At 37.6% G+C, this 22,052-nt stretch overlaps 1 protein-coding gene across 1 annotated transcript in view; it reads left to right on the top strand.

The window, feature by feature from the left end:
* ATP6V1C1 (ATPase H+ transporting V1 subunit C1) overlaps positions 1 to 21,380 on the top strand; it is a 41,820-nt gene extending 20,440 nt beyond the window's left edge. The window contains exons 4-13 of the mRNA XM_061439236.1: positions 2,495 to 2,580; positions 5,271 to 5,365; positions 6,905 to 6,996; positions 8,278 to 8,376; positions 10,240 to 10,308; positions 14,115 to 14,207; positions 14,299 to 14,392; positions 16,255 to 16,352; positions 19,218 to 19,344; positions 20,753 to 21,380. Coding sequence (XP_061295220.1) covers positions 2,495 to 2,580; positions 5,271 to 5,365; positions 6,905 to 6,996; positions 8,278 to 8,376; positions 10,240 to 10,308; positions 14,115 to 14,207; positions 14,299 to 14,392; positions 16,255 to 16,352; positions 19,218 to 19,344; positions 20,753 to 20,848 — 949 coding nt within the window. The 3' untranslated portion in view covers positions 20,849 to 21,380. The remainder of the gene's footprint in view (positions 1 to 2,494; positions 2,581 to 5,270; positions 5,366 to 6,904; positions 6,997 to 8,277; positions 8,377 to 10,239; positions 10,309 to 14,114; positions 14,208 to 14,298; positions 14,393 to 16,254; positions 16,353 to 19,217; positions 19,345 to 20,752) is intronic.
* Positions 21,381 to 22,052: the final 672 nt, after the last annotated feature.

Genomic DNA, 22,052 nt, shown 5'->3' with positions numbered 1-22,052 from the left:
GATGCAGTTCTTAGGCACTGTTATGCACTGTTGTTATCTTGCACTGTTATGCAGTCGTGTCCTTATCAGTCTCCCTGAAAGATCTGAGGAATTTTAAAAATCATATGGTTCTTAGACTTTAGTAGAATTGACAGATTCTAGCTTATAGTGTTACAGTTTTTTAAGTCTGAACATTGTGGTGGAGTAAATTATAGTTTGTACTTTTTCAGTGGTCTAACCATTAGAACTGTTTTTTTTTTTTTTTTTTTTTTAAGGTGACCATATGTCATAGATACTCTTGTAGAGATGCAGAGGGAGATTTTGAATTTCTCAGTTCTGTAATGTTAAGTTGATAAATTTGATATCAGGCAGTTTTACACTCTGAACTATTTTCTGTGGTAAACCTGCACTTTTTTTTTTTTTAAGTATAGTTGATTTGCAGTGTTGTGATCATGCCCATTTTTGAATGTTCATAGCACATGGTTCTGTTTACAAGATGCTCCTCAAGTTATATGGGAATAATGGTTCATCTTTGAAGGAATGGGTGGATTTTGGAGATACAGCCAAGTGTATGTACAGATCCCAGGTTTAAGCATGTTGAGGACTTAGAGTTTACATCATTTTTTTCTGAATTTGTTGCACTTTCTTAGAATTGAGGTCATTCAGCTTAGGTTTGTCATTCACATTTTGTCCTTCTGTCGCCTTTTCCTGGCCCTTCTTGGTCCATGTTGCAGGAGTTTCTTAATTTGTCTTCCAGTTTACACTCCCTGCCATTAAACACAAAAGTCATACAAGAAATTGGCCCAAGTCCTGACCGTGTCACCTCTCTTCCTGCTGACTGCCGTCAGAGGTGATCCCCATGCAGTCTGACCCCAGCCTGCTTCCTAGCCCAACCTCCCTCTCCCCCCAGCATGACACTCCACACTGTCTGGACCCCTCCTCATTCATTGCTTTTCTTTCTCTCCAGATCTTGACTCATACGATGCCCTGTGGCAAGAATATACATTCTTCATGCCTAATCAGCCTTTCAAAAAAAACCATTCCTGTCCTTCACTGCCCTGCTCTTGATCCATTATGCTTTTTTGATTACAGTCACTGAAAATGAAATCTTTTTCCTTTATGCATCTCTGTAACCTGATCATCTCAGTTGGCACTCACCACAGATTTTTACGACCAACCTAGACAGCATATTAGAAAGCAGAGACATTAGTTTGTCAACAAAGGTCCGTCTAGTCAAGGCTGTGGTTTTTCCAGTAGTCATGTATGGATGTGAGAGTTGGACTGTGAAGAAAGCTGAGTGCTGAAGAATTAATGCTTTTGAACTGTGGTGTTGGAGAAGACTCTTGAGAGTCCCTTGGACTGCAAGGAGATCCAACCAGTCCATCCTAAAGGAGATCAGTCCTGAGTGTTCATTGGAAGGACTGATGTTGAAGCTGAAACTTCAATACTTGGGATACACAGTTGCTGATGGGAAGAGCTGACTCATTGGAAAAGACCCTGATGCTGGGAGGGATTGGGGGCAGGAGGAGAAGGGGATGACAGAGGGTGAGATGGTTGGATGGCATCACCGACTCAATGGACATGGGTTTGGGTGGACTCTGGGAGTTGGTGATGGACAGGGAGGCCTGGCGTGCTGCGGTTCATGGGGTAGCAAAGAGTCAGACATGACTGAGCGACTGAATTGAGCTGAACTTATATATCCCACCCATGGCCCATAGGTGGACAAGGAATGGTGGGGGGTGAGGGGGTGAAGAACACAGAACACAAGAATCAGGGTGACAGGTTTCTGTCACTGCTCTGCCAGGAACTGGTTTTGTGACTTCTGGAACTAAATCACTTCCTGTCTTTATACTTGGGTGTGTTTATAAAGTAAAGGGGTTGACAAGGTGATACACAGTTGCTTCAGTAGTTTGGCACCATGATTTGTTTCCTCTTTAGCACTGAGCAGGAGGTCCCATGGACAGAGGAGCCTGGTGGCCTGTAGTTCTTGGGATCACAAAAGAGTCAGACATGATTTAGCAACTAAACAACAACAAAACAAATCTCAAATAGTAGATGCTCGTCAGTAGGTAATGAATACGTAATGTAGGACTGCACTGTTGCTTGTGTTCTGTTGCCTGTCGGATCCCTTTTGTCCTGAGGGGAAGTATGCATCTGATGAGTGCAAGCTCCTGCTTCCCACTTTGTTCTTACAGGGTGGTGAGGTCTGTTGCACACTCTTTCAGCTTACCCTCGCCAACTTTCCACTACTTTCTTTCCAGACTTGATAAACGTATTGCAGGTGGTTTCCTTAAAACTACAGTTACTGAGTTGAGTTTTACATATAATAAAATCTTGGTTCAGTTTGTCCTTAACATTATTTTGGAAGTTAGGACCCATTGTTTAACATTATTATACAGATAGTGTAATGGAAACAGAGTCAAATTCATGTGTTCATGTAACATGTTCATTGTGTAGCATGGAATTTAGGTTGTTTTCCTGAAAGTGACCACTGATTTTTTTTTTTTCTCCTAAGGGTGGTTAAGAAAGTGGCTCAATATATGGCTGACGTATTGGAGGACAGTAAAGATAAAGTTCAGGAGAACCTGTTGGCCAGTGGAGGTAAGCTAATGTTTCGTGATTTGATATTGACTTCAATAAAGTGAAAGACATAAAAAAGATATAGATAAGGGTATTAAATGCCGTGGAAAGCCATTAAAATAGAATGATTATTAACAATTTGGTTATACTGCCAGTTACATTCTGTCCTCTGAAACACAACCTCTCATAAGACAGTCGTACATTATATATATTATAGTTTGTTTTTTTTTTAATATGGATCCTTCCGAAAGCAGTATCATAAAGATTTACCTTAGTTCTTTCCAGGATCTACCTGTCAGTTCCACTTAAAAGTGTGTTTCTGAGTTAGGTGTCTCAGCATTGTTCCAGGTGAATACTTGCAGTTTTCTCTAGCTTTTTGTATTTAATTGCATCCAACTACAGAAGCTTTAGAATGAAAATTATTAATCTTATTGCAGAGTAATGCCTCTTCCCCTCAAATTTCATATGGTATTTCTTTAGTACTTATAGAATAGTCTACTACTGACCTGTCTGTAGCTAGAAGTTAATTTTTACATAAAGTTTGTTCTGTGTAATAATAGCTTTATAAAGATGGTTTCAACCACATCATTGTCCTTTGTCCTTGCACTTGTTGTTTTCTCCTGAAATATCAGTTTAGCATGTGTTTCATTTTCAATTCAGTTCAGTCGCTCAGTCATATCCAACTCTTTGCGACCCCATGGACTTGCAGCACGCCAGGACTCCCTGTCCATCATCGACTTTGAGTTTACTCAAACTCATGTCCATTGAGTCGGTGATGCCATCCAACCATCTCATCCTCTGTCATCCCCTTCTCCTCCCGGCTTCAATCTTTCCCAGCATCAGGGTCTTTTTCAGTGAATCAGTTCTTCGCATCAGGTGGTCAAAGTATTGGAGTTGCAGCTTCAGCATCAGTCCTTTCAGTGAATATTCAGTACTGATTTCCTTTAGGATTGACTGGTTGGATCTTTACTGATATGTCATTAAAATAAGAAACAATCCTTTCCTCTCTTTCTGTCCTGTATAGCCTACTGTGGTAGGTCACTATAATAAATTAACACTTGTTAGGTAGAGCCCTGGGTTATCATAGGATGGTGAGCCACAGTTCAACGAATGACCACAGGGGAAAGAGAAATAGAGAAATTTATTACTCACAGGTCCTGGAGGGAGGGGAGCAATGCAGGGAAGTTAGGGCGGGGTGCAGACAGGAAGAACAGTAGGACCTGGAGCACATGCCTTTATTAGAGTCCATGGGTGGAGTGATTTGGGATTCCCAAGCCAAGTCCTGATTGGTTAATTCAAACTAAAAAGGGGAATTTTGATTAACTTGAAGAGCCCTATGCATGCTCAGTCGTGTCCGACTCTGCAACCCTATGGACTACAGTCTGCTAGGCTCCTCTGTCCATGGGATTCTCCAGGCAAGAATGCTGGAGTGAGCTGCCATGTCCTGCCCCAGGGGGTCTTATCTAAAGGGTCCACTAGCAGGGGAGGCCCTGGGCAGCAGGGGAGAGTGCTTATCACCGATTGGTATCGGAAATCGAACCAGGAACTGAGCTTACGTTTACTGTGATTGCAGGCTTGTTATCTAGGGCTGTTAGCCAGGAGGGCTATTATCTAGTGTGATTTCTAGGCTCCTGCTGGCTACTTGGCCATGTAAAATGCATGTGAAGGCAGTAGTATGGAGGTTTGGCTAAACTCTCAGTGGTCACTGTATTTTAAATTCAGTGTTTCTCTAATTTCGTTTCTTTCCGTTGCAAATTGTAGATGTTCAGTAAGTACTTAATCAATTTAAAATAATTAGTAATTTATTTTTGCTCTCTGTTAAAATAGCAACCCTGACCTGCTTACTGTTTCTGTTAATGTGTGGCTGGGGCAGAAGGACAGGAGTTAGATGTGTTAACTTAGGTGCCTTCACTGATCTCTAAGTACTTGATGAAGTAGGGAAGTCAGTCTTCTTGGTAGAATAGGGGGGTGACCATCTAGGGAACATTGCATCCAAAACTGCTTTTGAAAATACCAGATATGTTGCTGACTTGCTGGTATTCTGTCGGGAGAAGTTGAGGAGAGAAGATATTTTGATATGAATTACTTTCGCCAGTTAACTATAATTGACATTTGATTTCCCTGACCTTGATCCCATCAGGCTTGAGGGATAAAGTCATCTTGACTACTAGACTTCCAGGGAATTAGTTGTTGAGTTTCTCTTTGGCTTTGCATTTTTTATTCTTTTCATTTGAAAGTGAAAAGGTCCACGTTTTGAATATTACTGAAATACAGACTCCTAGAAACAGTCATCACATGGTTTTAACAGACAAGTTCATTTTCAGTTTGTTTGGGTAAGTTGCAAAGAAATAACATACTTTTGTCAAATTCTTATTGAGGAGACACTTTGCAGTAGTTTCTCAATCTCTGTGTCTCTCTCACCTTCCCATGTATCATGGGTATGTGCATATTTCATTTATTAAGTCATCAAGTTAGAAGGAGCATTTTAATATATATATTAAATTTTGAGTAAGGAGAAGAGAATTCAGTCAGATTACAGGTAAAAATTTTGATTAATCCATGTTACCTAATACAGTCCCACATTTATTTAACCTTCACAAGTGATGATATCTTTACTGATTTTCTTAATGCCCATTTTGGCATTACTGTATAGCAAACTATAAAAAACTCTATTGCTTCTCCTCAGTAATTAATTTCTTCCCTTATTTCAGTTGACTTGGTTACTTATATAACAAGATTTCAGTGGGACATGGCTAAATATCCAATCAAGCAGTCCCTGAAAAATATTTCTGAAATAATTGCCAAGGTAAGATAAAAAAATGACACAGGTAGGACACATTGATTTATAGTGATTCTATTTATTTTATAAGTATTTAGCTATTAAGTACTCTAATTTAGGTTTTGACAAGGCAACTTAATTATATGTGACATTCTGCAACTTTACTTAAAAAAGAAAGTTGTCGGAAAAGGATAACACTTTCACATGCACATTATCCATGTGTGTGGTTTGTTTTTTTAAGTGGTTAAGTTAAAGGTTACATCAACAGTGTTTGACTAAGAAAAGTAACTTTAAAATTACAAATTTTAAGCATAACTGAGATCACATAGAATTATAAATTGGAATTGATTAGAGATTTACAAATCATTCAGATATATGATAATGGTCACTTGAGTATGTTTATGTACAGTACTGATTCAGATTAAACTTTTTGGGTTCTCTGACGCCTTCTGACATTCAGTATTGATTCCTTACCCAGAAAAATTGCCTGTGTTCTCATACTGCGTGATTTTATGAACAGTTTCAGCAAGTCCACAGGTGTTGAAAGTCCATCCATGAACTCACTAAACTAAGAGTTCCTTTTCTGTTGCAAAGTCCTTGAGCTTGAGAGAAAAATGTAAAACTGAAACTGTAATGAGGCAATAGACAAGGACCTATTCACTGTTTGACAACATGTCTGTGACCTGGCTGGATGAACAGTACAGTTTAAATCATTCGGACAGACTTCCTTAGCTTCCACTGACTTTATTTGTACATTGTGCTCTGTGGTTAAATGTAAATAAATAGTCTATCAAGGATTTTAACTCAGGGTCAAATAATTTAATGAAAATGAGTAGTCAGATAATATAAAATGGTGTTCTTATTATGACTGAGCATTATTTTCTTTTAATCCTTATCAAGGATTTAGTCATCTTCTTCCTGATACTATTATAGATGAGGAAACAGGCTCAGAGAGGTGACATGATTTACCCCAGCGTGCCACATGGCTGATAATGGTAGAGCTAAGTTGAAATTAGTTCTTCAAGTGTTAAATCTACTGCTTTGTGTCTTCTCCTTAAATTGTTAGTAGTTTTAATCATATTTTTGAAAAATTAGCTTGTGTAACATTTATAAATAAGTTGAAGCAAAATGTTAACTTCATTGCAAAAATGTTTTGTGTAAGAATGGTGGTGTTATAAACAGCAAAACTCTGTTATGATTTCGTTCCTTTGGAAATTAACTCTTTAGACTTGTGTATTAAAACCTTCCAATTAGTCATGTCTTTAATCAATGATCTAGATTTCATTTACATGGTTTAAGAATATAGTAACAATAATAAAAATACATGTAGATAAAACATTATCTTTAGTAGAAAAGATGATATGAAAATTCCCATAGTTATTAAAAATGAAGTAGGTTATTTTTTTAATGACCTTTAAAAATAATGCCTTTAAAATAATAGAATATTATTACATCAGGAACTGGTGGTGGGTTTGTTTTTTAAAGTTTCAGCACAACTACTTTAATTGTATTAGTAGAGGCAGATTTAAGAAGATTCTCCCTATTTCTCTTCTTTCTTCTGTAAAGGGTGTCACTCAGATTGACAATGACCTGAAATCTCGAGCATCCGCATACAACAACCTGAAAGGGAATCTTCAGAATTTGGAACGAAAGAACGCGTAAGCATGTCAACTATATGTGAATAATTTAGAATTGGAGAAGCGCTGTGGCACAGGGGTCCCCAACCTCTGAAATCTAATGCCTGATAATGTGAGCTGGAGCTGATGTAGTAATACTAGAAATAAAGTGCACAATAAATGTAACAGGCTGAATCACCCTGAGCCACCCGGCCCCGCCTCCCTGGTCCATGGGAAATGGTCTTCCATGAAACTGGTCCCCAGTGCCGAAAACGTCGAGGACTGCTGTGTAGCGTATGTTGTGGATAAACTGTGGCTGGGGGTTTTAGTAAGTTCCAGTGTGTGCCGTTTCTGTAGTCAGGTGGTATTTTTTCACTTCATGGAGAAAAACTCATTATTTCAGGCTAGTCAAAACAGATGTGAGGCTGATTTATTATGCTCGTTTCATACATAATACTTCTGAGCTGGGTCCTGGTTTATCCTTTATCCATCTGATTTTTCACTGTAAAAATTATCTAAAGTTAATTGTTTTAAATTAAATCATAATTTAATTACATAGCAATTATCTGCTGCTTAAAAGAATTATATAGAAAAATCCTTTTTTATGTAATTCTCATTCTTTAATTTATCTGTTTTCCAGTGTTTCCATTTTTATGTGTCTTTATGTTTCAATTTTTTATGTTAGGTTTTCTTAAAATAGAACACTCTTCTTGTGGTTGATCTCACTGTAGTATGACTACTACAGGTGTAGTATACATTCGTATACATTCAAGGTATACATTCGTATCCCAGAGGCAGAACTGAGTCGTCCTGTCAGGGGTGCAAACAGGGCAAGTCATTTTCAGTGTGAATCTACTGGGAGACCAAGTGAAGACTTGCATTCAAAGAGTTGATTGTTGGGTTAACTAACCAAAATTGATACCCAAGGAGAGGGAGGAAAATCAAAGGTTGTGCTTAGATGATACAATTGCATAATTATGGTGAGGTAGACTTTAATTGATGCCTAATGAATAACACTTTCCCAGTTAAGACATTATATATATATAATCAAGAGAAGAACTGAGTTATAATAATTAAAACAAACACAAAGGGAGACACTAGAGGCAAATTCTGATAAAATTTTGACATTTCTTTGGGTTTAGATATGGGAAATATTCAGCTAAATTTTGGCTTCTTGATACATCAAATAAAAAATGTTAACTCAGGCTAATCCCTCTTGAGATGTATGTGTAGTATATGTAACTATACTTAGCCTGCTGTATCTTTACTTGTGTTATGGAACCACATAATTATCAGCCTAATGATCTTTTTCTTATTCCTCAGAGGGAGTTTGCTAACTCGAAGTCTAGCAGAAATTGTGAAGAAGGATGACTTTGTTCTTGACTCAGAGTATCTCGTCACGTTACTGGTCGTAGTTCCCAAGTATGTCTTTTCATTACAAAAGGTTTTTACTTATTAAAATACAAGAAAAATGTTAGTGCCTGATACTGTAATTTGAAGTTTTCCACAAAACCCGAGTGTGAATGGAATATCACCTTGTCATTTTTTCTGTCAACCAACATATACTCATATGGCACATACAGTGGAATTTAGTTCGTAACCTGGTAATAGAGATGTCAGTTATAAATTGAGATTCTAAATCAAGTTCAACTTAGTAGAGTTGACCATTAAAAAATTAAATAATGCTAAACTATTGGATTTTTAAAAAAATACTGTTTTTAGATATTTCAAAATAGGAAGTTCTTTGTTTTTCTGAAAAATCTTTATGATTGATTAGGATAAATTAACCCCTTTAAGAAGTAAAGGATTGGATTAGATCAAAGGTTAACATATCTTTTATATAAAAGGCTGAATAGTATTTTACCCTTTGCAGGCCATATGGTTTGTGATACAGCTACTCAACTCTGCCACATCAGCTTTGTGGTTGTAGCTAAAAGCAGCCATCCCCACTGTGTGCATGAAGTGATATGTCTGGTGTCAGTAAAACTTTATTTACAAAAACAGGTACAGGTTATGGCCATAGTTTAGGTTGGATAATTCTTTGAAATCTCCTCTAGATTAGGCCTTCTGTATTAATTAACATTTGGGCATAGTTAATCTTGATAAAATGAAATCTTTTGAAGGTTAGAATTCTGTATGTGTGGGTGGGTGGCGGAAAATACTGTTAATGGTTTCATTTCTGACCTGCACTGAAATCTTACCATCAGGAAATCATTGGGGGATCCAAACTGGTGTGGGAGATTTGGGGACTCTTGTCAGCATTATTCATAAAGTCTTGTTTTGCTGTGCTCTCCATTTTTATCTGGCTAGGAAACTGGGAATATAGGAAAATGATGCCTCCTGGAAAGGGGCGGGAAAGCACCTCCATTTAATTTACAGTGGCGACAGTATCATCTGATTTTTGCCTTTCCCTGCTTACTGCAGAATAAGAAAATACTGATTATTTCTGAAAAATGTCTGTGTATGTGTGTTTTTATACTATGCATGGAAATAACCGTTGTCCAGAGAAAAGATTTGTCTTATGCAACCTTTGTTTAAAATTTGTGTTTAAGACAAGAAATTTTCATAGTTTTCTGTACACTGTACTGGAAACCTAGGGTCAGACCTCGGGTACCTTGTATAGTGGCTTATTTATTATCCTGGCTACAATACTATCGATACAGTTCTTTATTTTATATTGCCACACCCACGAAAGCCAGTGGTCTCTAGAGAAGGAAGGAAGGCTGTTGCACAATGCTCTGTGGCAGCTTGGTTTACTGTCGCTTTGTTGACTCAGTGCTTCCTGGTACCCTGTGCTTCAGTAAACGTGCCTTCTCCCAGCGCTTCTGAATGGCCACTGAATAAAAGTGTTAGTGATTTCAGCATGGCTTCTCTCTCTCTCTCTTTCTCTCATTTCTCTCTCTCTTACTTCCTTATTTGCTTTCTTCTTTTCTTTTTAGTGAGGTAATATAAATTAACCCTAAAGTTTGAAAATAATTTCAAATCTCCATTTTGCTTTGCTTCTTTTCCAAACTGAGTTCTAGGGTGTGCCTCTTTTGCAGTAGTTACTAGATGTAAGAGATGGTGCGTTATGTTTCCTCCTTCACCACTCAGTGTATTTGAATTCATTCTCTGTAGGAAACTTGATTTTTCTTTTGTTAGATAGATTTGAGATATATTTACTATATATATATAGTTGAATTATATATATATATAGTTTGTCTCATAATTTTTTCTCTTTCTGGGTCTGGCAGGAAGTAGGACTTGTTTTTCTCTTCTAGTAACTTAATTGTACCTTTCCTGCAGGTTAAACCACAATGACTGGATTAAGCAGTATGAGACACTAGCTGAAATGGTAGTTCCAAGGTCTAGCAAGTAAGTAGTAGCCTTACAGCCTGCTCTCGCCCAGAATTCCTTTATAGTCTGGGTGTTGGATTAGGAAATACCTTTATCTTTTCTTTGTGGTAAATTTTATAGTTTTGGAACCATCTTTTTCACCTAATAAATGAATTATATTAACTCTAGTTATTATAATTTTAGACTTGGAAGGGCCTTTGCACAGTCTCACCAACCCACTCATGTTGATAGATGTGGAAGTTTGAGGCCACAGAGCTGAAGTGGTTTGCCCAGAGTCACATATCTCATACGTGGCATAGCTGTAACCAAAACCCAGGTCTCCTGTGTGGTACTTTTTCTGCTGTACAACCTTCTCAAGATCCTTCTTTCAGTACTTATCTCATACCTACTGTGTGTCTGTAATTCCCCATTTATCTTGTCAAGGAAGTATACCAAAATGGCTACTAGGCTACTGTGTTGGTCTGCAGATATTTACTATCACTTTCCAGTGAGCATAGATTCTACCTAGCCTGTACTTTCCTTTGGAAAAAAAAAAATTTATTAAGCATTTTTGAACTTACAGGTTAATATTCATTGTCTAATTTGATATTTACAACAGTTCTGTGAAGTAGTTTGGGCAGTTGTTACACTTTTTCTCATAGATGAAGTAAAAAATGCACAAGAGTTAAGTTGTGGCCTAAAGCATATGGCCATAAAAGTGTCAAATGGCAAAGTTAGGACTAAAAATTGAGGTCTTTTCACTGCAAGTTGTGCACTCATGACATTATAGCATGTCATCTTTTCCTGTATTCTGCCTTTCCACATGAGGTACTTGCCAAGAAAATATAAGTACAGTGTGTATGCTCCCCGAAGAATTCTTTTGTGTGTATATTCCTCAAGAGGTGTCAGCAGGATGAAAGGAAAGTCTGGGAGGTAGTAGAGAAGTGGTGGTAGTAAGGCCAGGCCCATGAAGTATTTTCTTTTCCAGTTTCATTGTGTCATATGGGAGGTAGCTTAGTATAATGGAAAGAGTCCTGGACCCAGGAATCTTGAGTTCTTTTGCTGGTTCTGCTACCAACTTGCTGTGTGACCTAGGGTAAGTCTTTTAACTTCTCTGGGCCTCATTTTCTTTGTAAAATGAGCATCACACCTTTGCTGTACACATTATGAGGTCCTTTTAAGACTCGATGAGATATATGAAGTTGGAGTTCTCTGTTAGCTCAGTGGTAAAGAATCCGCCTGCCAGTGTGGGAGACATGGGTTCAATCCCTGGTCTGGGAGGATCCCACATGCCATGGAGCAGCTGAGCTTGTCGCCACAACTACGAGCTCACACTTTGCAACTAGTGAAGCCTACATTCCTAGAGCTGGTGCTCTGCAGCAAGAGAAGCCATCTCAGTGAGAAGCCAGAGCACCACAATGAGAAGTAGCCCCCGTTTGCCGCAACTGGAGAAAAGCCCTCGCACCAGTGAAGACCTAGCACAGCCAAAAAAAATAGACAAATAATTTTGAGAAGATATGTAAAGTAGAAGGTAATATGAATCTTGCAGTTTCATAAATGTTGACTTCTTTTTTTGAGAACAAAACCACAAACCTGTGCTCATTGTGAATTTTTTTCCCATTTTTGGGGAGTGCTTTCCATTCACACTGGCCCTTCACATGGTAAACTGAAGATTGAGGTTGTGTCTTGATACTGGTTTTCCTCTGAAGCTGTTTATCCGGACGGATGACACGTTCTTAAACCTTGTTCTTTGGAGCCCATTAAAGCCACAGAGATTGGCTTGACATTTGGGGGTGGGGGAGGAGGAGAGAGAGGACCCAGTGCTCATGACATGCCCTCCTGCGCTGTGGAGAGCTGAGCCCAGGGGAGTGGCATGTGAGCCCAGGTTTACTCAGGAAGACGGACTTCAGAAATATTCCTTCAGAGATTTACATCTTTTGAAAATCACTTTAGTAGTTTAAAGGAAAAAGTTTCAGATGCTGCCAGTTGAGTATAGGCGATACCTATCTTCTGAATGACCCCCAAGTGTCCACTGACCGCCTGAGTGCCTCCAGCTCTTCCTCACTCAGTGAAAACATCTGTTCATCTGCTTAGCAGTTCTAAAGACTGATTTCAGATCACCTCCTTGAAAAGGCATTTGAGTCATTAAGAACAGGGCAGTAGCTCGGCCAGCCCTGAAGAGGATGGTTAGTTTATGTGAGGCAGACACATCTTAGTGAGTCAGTCTGAAATGCTATACACGGTTTAGGAAAGAGCTCTATGAGCTAATGCTGGATGTTTTGCTTATCCTAATAACTAACATTTTTGAGTAATTACTATGTGCTAGTTATTGTTCTAAGTGCCTTATTTTAGTAGCAACATTGTCACTTGTTGCTCTTTGGCACAATACTTGAGTGATTTGGCACAATACTTGGAAGCAGTGAAGATGAAAGTGGACTTTTGAGGGAGAATAGATTGAAAAAGACCATCTTCAAACCTAAAGAAATAATTTCACTTAAACACAAAATCTAGCTATTTGCAAAATGTTCATAAATCTTGAAAGATTGGACCATGTGAAATACTGCCGTCATCGGGTGGCTAAGTGCAAAGACGTGTATAAATGCCGCATCAGAGTTCACACAGCCAGAGAAGTGGAAGCTAGACTATTGTTCTGCTTCTTTCTGTTGGAAAAACTGTTCAAAAAGAGGTGCTTTTCACATATACTTTCACAATTACCGCTTAGCTGTTTGTCTCTACTTTTGCCTGTTCAGATAAACTAGTTGGGTCAGATCATTGGTTGACTTGGCCTTTTCTCTGTTATGGGAAGCAGCACCACAGACTTGGTGGTGCTTCACAGAAGCTTTTTTGTTCAGGGAGCTGGAGTTCTAGGTGAAGCAGAGGATGCTAGCAAGGAGGACCTAGAAAAAGATGACACTAGCCATTGTGCAGAGAAAAGTTTCATCTGTGCTTTGGAGCCGGGTTAGCAAAGATAATTTATGAAGAAAAGCAGGAAAGATGCTTCAGCAGTGAAATGGGTCAGTTGATTGGAGCAGAGCAGATGGCAGAACTGAGCCTTGGGAGAGAGGTAAGAAGAGAACAGAAGAGCTTGTAAGCTCCAGAAGCACTGCCACACACGTGGGTGACTGAAAATGCCATGAGACAGCTGAAAAGCACTGACTCTTAGTTTCGTCTTGGCTTGGTTACACGGGTGAGAATATACTGTTACTGCTTGTACACAACAGTAGAATTGAATGCAGAGAGTTTGGAGACTCAGACCTGTAGCTCACAAACGGTTATCCCCACTTGACTTCTGCCTTGGTTTTTAAATCAAGTTCTGCCTACTTGGTAGCTGCCTTGCTTTGGATTTGATGGGCACTGGGTATAAGAACTAAGTGTAATAGTCTCGAGAGGGCACAAATTAAAAGGGGAGGGCCAGGCCTCTGGGGGCAGGGCAGGAAAGAAGAGGAGAGAATTCAGATTGCAAAAGAGAAGAGGGTGTTTAGCCGGGAAGCAGGGAGAGTGGAAAACAACCAGCTGCTGGACAGTTTGTCCTTGGCTGGCCTGCTGCTGATACAGGTTGAAAATCATGGTTCTTAGGGTTTGGAAGCTTTCCTTGAGTTAATGCTTAATTTTGTTGGTTAGGAAGAAATGTACAAGGGGCCTGTTAAGACACTGTAAGTAAAAACATAAAGACTCAGTGTCCTCAGCATTTGAGGCAGTACAGCTGAAAAGCACTGAGGGGTTCAGGAAGGGCTGCCATACCTTTCTGTTTGTTCTTCCTCCTCCCCGTTTCTGAATTCTGCCCTCAATATGAATGTGAGCAATAAATATAAAGCTTTAAATGGACTTTGTCTTTCTTTCTCTAGTGTTCTCTCAGAGGACCAAGACAGTTACCTATGTAATGTCACCTTGTTTAGGAAGGCAGTTGATGACTTCAGACACAAAGCCAGGGAAAACAAGTAAGATTATTATTTTAAAAGTTTTTTAAATTTGTTAGATTACCTATACTTCCTGTGGACAATTTTGGTTTTCTTTTTTTTCCTAATTTAGATTCATTGTCCGTGACTTCCAGTATAATGAAGAGGAGATGAAAGCAGACAAAGAAGAAATGAACAGGCTTTCTACTGACAAGAAAAAGCAATTTGTATGTATTTTTAATATTTAATATTATCAGTGTTAAGCAGAAGAAAAACTGGTACTGCTTTTCTTTAAAAGAAAAAACTTTTCTGATTTTGATTTTAGTTATTTTTTTCTATTAAATAGTCAAAATGAGTTTTCTCTAAGCAAGCTGAGATCTGTGAATTGTTATCTTAAAATGTATATTTTAAAATTAATCCCTCTAAGTCTGTATCAAAAGTTAATTTTAAATACAGTGTTTTGATTAATGCTCCTGTAGTGAGGGGTCATTTTAGTTAAGTAATTATTCTCTCTTTTCAGTAGGAAATTTCATTTTCTTGAGGCAGAATTTTTTTTTTTAATGCTGTAGTCTTTTACTGAAGGAATTTGTACGTAAACCATTGGTGAGTTAGTATGTTCTAGGCACAGTGGAGAACAGGGATGGAATTGTGAGTGAAAGATAGTGTGGACTTGCCATCCTCAAGTAAAGGATTTTTGTGAAGATTAAAGAGTGTATGGAAGGGGAAACATGAAGAGTGAAAACGTGTTTCTCTTATAATGCAAGGGGAAACGAAAGCACATTCCATTTACAACTATTTCCAAGTGCTTTATAAACCCTAACATCTCAGTTGGAAGAAAACTAACCCTAATGAAGTCAAATAAAAGCAGCTGGTTGGGGGGGAGATCCAGTACCCTAAAAGAACAGATATTTTAACCAAAGACTTTCACTTTGTTGTGTTGTTATCCTTTTTGTGTAAATTGATTGCTATATCCAAATGAGCCTAGTAATATTACCCAAATAACTGTTAGCTGAATTGATCGTGTATGTCTTTTGAGTATGGAGAAATGGTAATAAGTTGTTTGAAGTTTGTTTCTTTAAAGAAGTGTTTTTATTTAGTACTAGGAATAATACTGAATAGTTTAATAAGTTCATAAAGAATTTATGCTGTCAATACATAATAGAATCATTAAGAAATTAGAACATAATGAGCAGGTTTTAGGGATCTAAGTCAACCCCCTGATTTTACAGATGAGAAAACTAATACTTAGAAATATTAAATGACTTACTACATAACTATTTTTTCTGTTTCCAAGGAAGTTGTTTGTAATTAAATTCTATTTTGAACGTATTAAATATTTAACAGTATTGGATAGTAAATTTAGATTTTTATACTTTGGTTTTCAAATCTTTAGGACACTTGTATATTCTGTATCATTTTAAATGACTTCACTATAGTATATGCCTTTTTAAGAATTCCCTGGCAGTCCTGGTGGTTAGTACTATGCACTTTCACTACAGGGACCATGAGTTTGATCCCTGATCAGGGAACTAAGATTTGCAAGCTGCACAGCATGGCCGCAAAAAAGAAAAATACACACACACACATACACACACACATACATGCCTTTTCTGTGTAGTGAATAGAGTCAATGGATATTTGTATTTACTGAGGTTACACAGTAGTAGCTAACCTTTTCATCTAATGTTAAGTATGCAAGATATGAGAATAATGAAACATTTTTAAAGTGAATTACAATGTGATTGGGGGTTCCCTGGTAGCACAGATGGTAGAGAATCTGCCTGCACTGCAGGAGACCTGGGTTTGATTCCTGGGTTGGGAAGATTCCCTGGAGAAGGGAATAGCTACCTACTCCAGTATTCTTGCCTAGAGAATCCCCATGGACAAAGGACCCTGGCGGGCTACAGTCTGTGGGGTCGCAAAGAGTTGGACATGACTGAGCGACTAAGCACACAGACACATAATGTGACTGAATTCTCCTTAAGATTCTCACTGGATAGTCACTGCTTTAAAAATACTTAATTTATCTGATTTCTAAGTGCCATTTTGAAGACCAAATTTGTGGTGATTCTTTTCTTTCTTTCTATAGGGACCACTGGTACGGTGGCTGAAAGTGAATTTCAGTGAGGCGTTTATTGCATGGATTCATGTGAAAGCTCTGAGGGTTTTTGTTGAGTCTGTTTTGAGGTAAAGAAAGCTCATTGAGAAACTTGGAACTAAAGAATGTGTAGATCCCTTGGCATTGCACCTCTTTATTGAAACGCAGTCTGCTAATAGGAAATTGATTTGGGGAAACCAAAGGGCTACTCATGAGGGAGAGATTGTCAGTATCATACTGCTTATGACGTGCATGTTGGTCTTGCCCTTGATACCGAGTTTAGAAAAAGATCATGCTGCTGTGCTCTGGTTCTTTCCATATTCTGTGCTTAAGTTAAACGTAGGTTATGAATATTAGTCAGTGTTTGTTTAAAAGACCTATCACATGAGTATACTACCCAAAGCAATTTATAGATTCAATGCAATCCCTATCAAGCTACCAACAGTATTCTTCACAGAGATAGAACAAATAATTTCACAATTTGTATGGAAATACAAAAAACCTCGAATAGCCAAAGTGATCTTGAGAAAGAAAAATGGAACTGGAGGAATCAACCTACCTGACTTCAGGCTCTACTACAAAGCCACAGTTATCAAGACAGTATGGTACTGGCACAAAGACAGAAATATAGATCAATGGAACAAAATAGAAAGCCCAGAGATAAATCCACGCACATATGGACACCTTATCTTTGACAAAGGAGGCAAGAATATACAATGGATTAAAGACAATCTCTTTAACAAGTGGTGCTGGGAAATCTGGTCAACCACTTGTAAAAGAATGAAACTAGAACACTTTCTAACACCATATACAAAAATAAACTCAAAATGGATTAAAGATCTCAACGTAAGACCAGAAACTATAAAACTCCTAGAGGAGAACATAGGCAAAACACTCTCTGACATACATCACAGCAGGATCCTCTATGACCCACCTCCCAGAATATTGGAAATAAAAGCAAAAATAAACAAATGGGACCTAATTAACCTTAAAAGCTTCTGCACATCAAAGGAAACTATTAGCAAGGTGAAAAGACAGCCTTCAGAATGGGAGAAAATAATAGCAAATGAAGCAACCGACAAACAACTAATCTCAAAAATATACAAGCAACTCCTACAGCTCAACTCTAGAAAAATAAATGACCCAATCAAAAAATGGGCCAAAGATCTAAATAGACATTTCTCCAAAGAAGACATACAGATGGCTAACAAACACATGAAAAGATGCTCAACATCACTCATTATCAGAGAAATACAAATCAAAACCACTATGAGATACCATTTCACACCAGTCAGAATGGCTGCGATCCAAAAGTCTACAAATAATAAATGTTGGAGAGGGTGTGGAGAAAAGGGAACCCTCTTACACTGTTGGTGGGAATGCAAACTAGTACAGCCACTATGGAGAACAGTGTGGAGATTCCTTAAAAAACTGGAAATAGAACTGCCTTATGATCCAGCAATCCCACTGCTGGGCATACACACTGAGGAAACCAGAAGGGAAAGAGACACGTGTACCCCAATGTTCATCGCAGCACTGTTTATAATAGCCAGGACATGGAAACAACCTAGATGTCCATCAGCAGATGAATGGATAAGAAAGCTGTGGTACATATACACAATGGAGTATTACTCAGCCATTAAAAAGAATACATTTGAATCAGTTCTAATGAGGTGGATGAAACTGGAGCCTATTATACAGAGTGAAGTAAGCCAGAAAGAAAAACACCAATACAGTATACTAACGCATATATATGGAATTTAGAAAGATGGTAACGATAACCCTGTATACGAGACAGCAAAAGAGACACTGATGTATAGAACAGGCTTATGGACTCTGTGGGAGAGGGAGAGGGTGGGAAGATTTGGGAGAATGGCATTGATTTTTCTTTATTTTTTAAAAATTATAAAAAAAAAAAACACTGAGCACTATTTACAATAGCTAGGACAAAGAAGCAACCTAGATGTCCATTGACAGATGAATGGATAAATAAGCTGTGGTGAATATACACAATGGAATATTACTCAGCCATAAAAAAAATAAAAAAAATAAAAGACCTATCACAGATTTTACATGTAGTTTGATACACAGTAACCTTATTTGAAGTCCTCATTTCATAGTAGCCTAAAATATTTTATTACTTTGAGATACTTAAAATGTCAACCATCTTGTGATGCTTTGTACACGTTGCTCATATTAGAAATAGTTCAAAATACTTATCTGCCATCATGCTATTTGTAAATTTCTTTGAATTTCCGTAGTAGATGGGTAATCTCATGCTTTTTTCCCCCCATATTCTTTATTATCATAAAGGAATCAATAGTTGACTCTCCATATTCTTGGGTTCCAAATCCATGGACTCAACTAACTGTGGATTGAAAATATTTGAACAAGAAATTCCAGAAAGTTCCAAAAAACAAAACTTCAATTTCCTGGGCACTAGCGATGATTTACATAGCATTTGCATTTTATTTACAACGAATTACATAGCATTTACATTGTATTATAAGTAACCTAGAAATGATTTAAAGTATATGGGAGGATATATGTAGATTATACGCAAATCTTACACCATTTTATTTAAGAGACTTGAACACCCTTGGGTTTTGGTGTTCACAGAGGTCCTGGAGCCATTTCCCTGCAGATACTTAGAGGCCTGTACTGTTGACATATTATCACTGTCTGCTGAGGGTGGGCATAAATTACCTTAAAAATTGAAGACTAATTAAAAGTAATTCCTAGTGGACAGTTGGCTCTCATTTTAAGGATTTCTAATGGACAGTGAGGACCAGAGAAGGTGTGAGTTTCTGAACTTGTAAAGGTGGTTATTAAAATGAGGCACCCTCTCCCCATTAACAGTGATTAAAGAAGAGTATGAGAATACTTGCTTTTAAGCAGAAAATCTCTGCATATGTTTGCTTGTGTTACATCCTGTATTTCTGCTTCCTTATAAGGTATGGCTTGCCAGTGAACTTCCAAGCAATGCTCCTTCAACCCAATAAGAAAACAATGAAGAAACTGAGAGAAGTATTATATGAATTGTATAAACATCTAGACAGCAGCGCAGCAGCTATTATTGATGTAAGTATTTATTAACCTGGTAAAATAGGAACTGGATGAATTTCAGAAAAAAATTATTGGAAGAAGATGTTACGTAATTGCTTTAAGATTCTCAATTTGTTAGTAAATAATTTACCTTGCTTACTCCATTTTATAGTAGTTGCTCCTTGGTATTTCTAAGAGCCAGTCATTGTCTTGCTGTAGATCTGATGTTTATAGCTACAGAGAGACCACACAAGCAATGATACTAGTTGTTTACAAGAATTACAGATTGCAGAGAGGAAGAAAATAAGTCATTACTGTAACTTTATCTGGTAGAAGTAGCAGTCAATAGATGGGCATTTTTAAAGAGAATTATCATTTCTCTAAAATGGTGTATGTTTATATCTTTTTTAAAACAGAAATGTATGAACATTTATGCATGCAAAAGCATACAACAATGTGTTCTTTTTGTTGTTGCTGTTTAAAATTGTAGCAGGCTTTTATATTTTTTGTTTCAAATAGCTTGCTGATATTTTTCCTCTAGTTTAGAATGGCAGTATTTCACATGTGCATTAGTTAGAACCCATAGGAGAAAAATCAAGGTTTTTTTAATGGAAGAAAAGGCAGGAAATGACTCCAAATTTTCATGGAATTGTTGATAATATGTAAAGTCTAACTGATGCAGAATTTTATACCAGTAAATTCTTATAACATGCATACATAGTAAGTGGTATCAGTAAAAATCACAGTTGGTTTATTTTTATCCATCATTTTATAAGCCTTGTATCTCATAAACTCAATACCCCAAGCCTGAGACTAAAAAAGTAATTTTATACAGTATGCATAGAAAAGGACGGTGGAGTCACGGTTAAACCCACACAGCCATTGAGGGCAGAGTACTTGAATCTGGCATTACTACTCACTTGCTCTGTTTCCCAGGGCAGGTCAGCCTTTCTGAGATTGTTTCCTTATTGCAAAATGGAGTTAACAATGTCAAACTCAGATTAAATTAGGAAAAATGTATAAACTTAGCCCAGTTCATTAAGAAGGTACAGGCATACCTCATTTCATTGTGCTTCATTTTATTGAACTTTGCAAAACTGCATTTTTTTACAAATTGAAGGTTTGTGGCAACCATGCATTGTCAGATGATGGTTCTCAGTTTTTAACAATCAAGTATTTTCAAATTAAGATAAGTACTTGTTTATTAAGACAAAAGGCCATTGCACACTTAGTAGACTATAGTAAGTGTAAACATACCATTAATACGCAATGGGAAACCAAAAAATTCCTGTGACTTGGCTTATGGTAACTCTTGCTTAATTGCGGTGGTCTGGATCAGAATCTGCTATCTCCAAGGTAGGCCTGTGAATGGTAATATTCTTTTTCTTTTTCTTTTTTCATTTCTCTAAGTACTTGGTTGAATAATCATCTGACTTTTCCGTAGGCTCCTATGGATATTCCAGGCTTAAACCTGAGTCAACAGGAATACTACCCATATGTGTACTATAAGATCGATTGCAACTTGCTGGAATTCAAGTAAAATGAGCCCTCCAGACGGCCCTGTCCTCGTGTCGTGTCGGTGTTTGCTAACAGACATAGGCTGCCGTGGGGCTGTACTTGTAACTCTCTTTCACCCCTTGCTTGCTTCTCACCTCCTCTCCTAGGCGCCTTCTCTCCTAGAGGTCCATTTCGCAACATTTTCTTTTTAAAAGGAAACTACGTCTTGTTTCTTTTTATTGATCAGGTCTGTAAATGTGTACTGAAAAAAAAATCAGAGTTTATTTATGAACTGAATGGTTTATTTAAAAAGAAGGTCTTTCCTCATCCATATTGTGGTATGCATTAATTCCATTTGTTACTATTGTGACAAAAGCCTTGTTTACAAGGGAATGGTGTAAACAGTTATGCCATTTTGTTCACTGTATTTAGTAGACATAATTGTTTAATAGTTACTGAATCGTGATGTAAAGAAATGTGACAATATTCAGGTATGTGCTTTCTGAATGTTTCAAATTACAATCTCTGAGCACTGTTGACACCCACAGGAGAGAATAAAATTACCTGTGCAAAGGTGGGTTGTGGTGTGTGTAACTTCTAAGAGTACAGTTCAGTGAGAGCTTAATAAATGGTGTCATGGCTGACTCGCTGTGCCACTTCAGGATTGTGCTATATATACCAAGAGGTGACCATCGTGGCTGACATGCATGATGATTCACGTGTGCCAAAGCTGGGTCAGAGCACCAATTGGAAGATTATTTTTGAACATGTGATGGGTATTTATATTTGCACACTAGACTTTGGGGTACCTCAAGTAGGAAGTAGGGTCAGTTTTGAATAAAGTTTAGTAGAACTCTGCTGCTTTAGTCGTCTGTTTTGTCTTAAGTCCTTATTTTATGTTTGTTTTTTAAGATTGTTAATTTTGCCCTCATCTTGACATCTATGTTATTTTTGATACAGTTTGAAAAGAGGCATGGCTAGCCTTAGAGATCTCTGGAATAAGACAGGGTAATGTCCTGAGTGAGCTTTTGAAATCAGGTTTTGTGGCAGTGTTCCCTTTATCATGGCCTCACAGGCTTGTAAATGAAAGAGGTTTTTACATTTTAAGGGCATTTCTAAACTATCATATTCCACCTAGAAAATTAGCCTCCTAAATCCGTTTGGTTTCAAAATTGTATATTGTTAAGTCAGAAGTAATGGTTAACTTCAAACAAATCCAGACTTCTATAAAGTAAAACATGAGGCCA

The sequence above is a fragment of the Bos javanicus genome, chromosome 14, assembly GCF_032452875.1.
Source record: "Bos javanicus breed banteng chromosome 14, ARS-OSU_banteng_1.0, whole genome shotgun sequence".
NCBI lineage: Eukaryota > Metazoa > Chordata > Mammalia > Artiodactyla > Bovidae > Bos > Bos javanicus.
The sequence above is the reverse complement of the archived record's forward strand: the minus strand, read 5'-3'. Positions and strand labels throughout refer to the sequence as shown.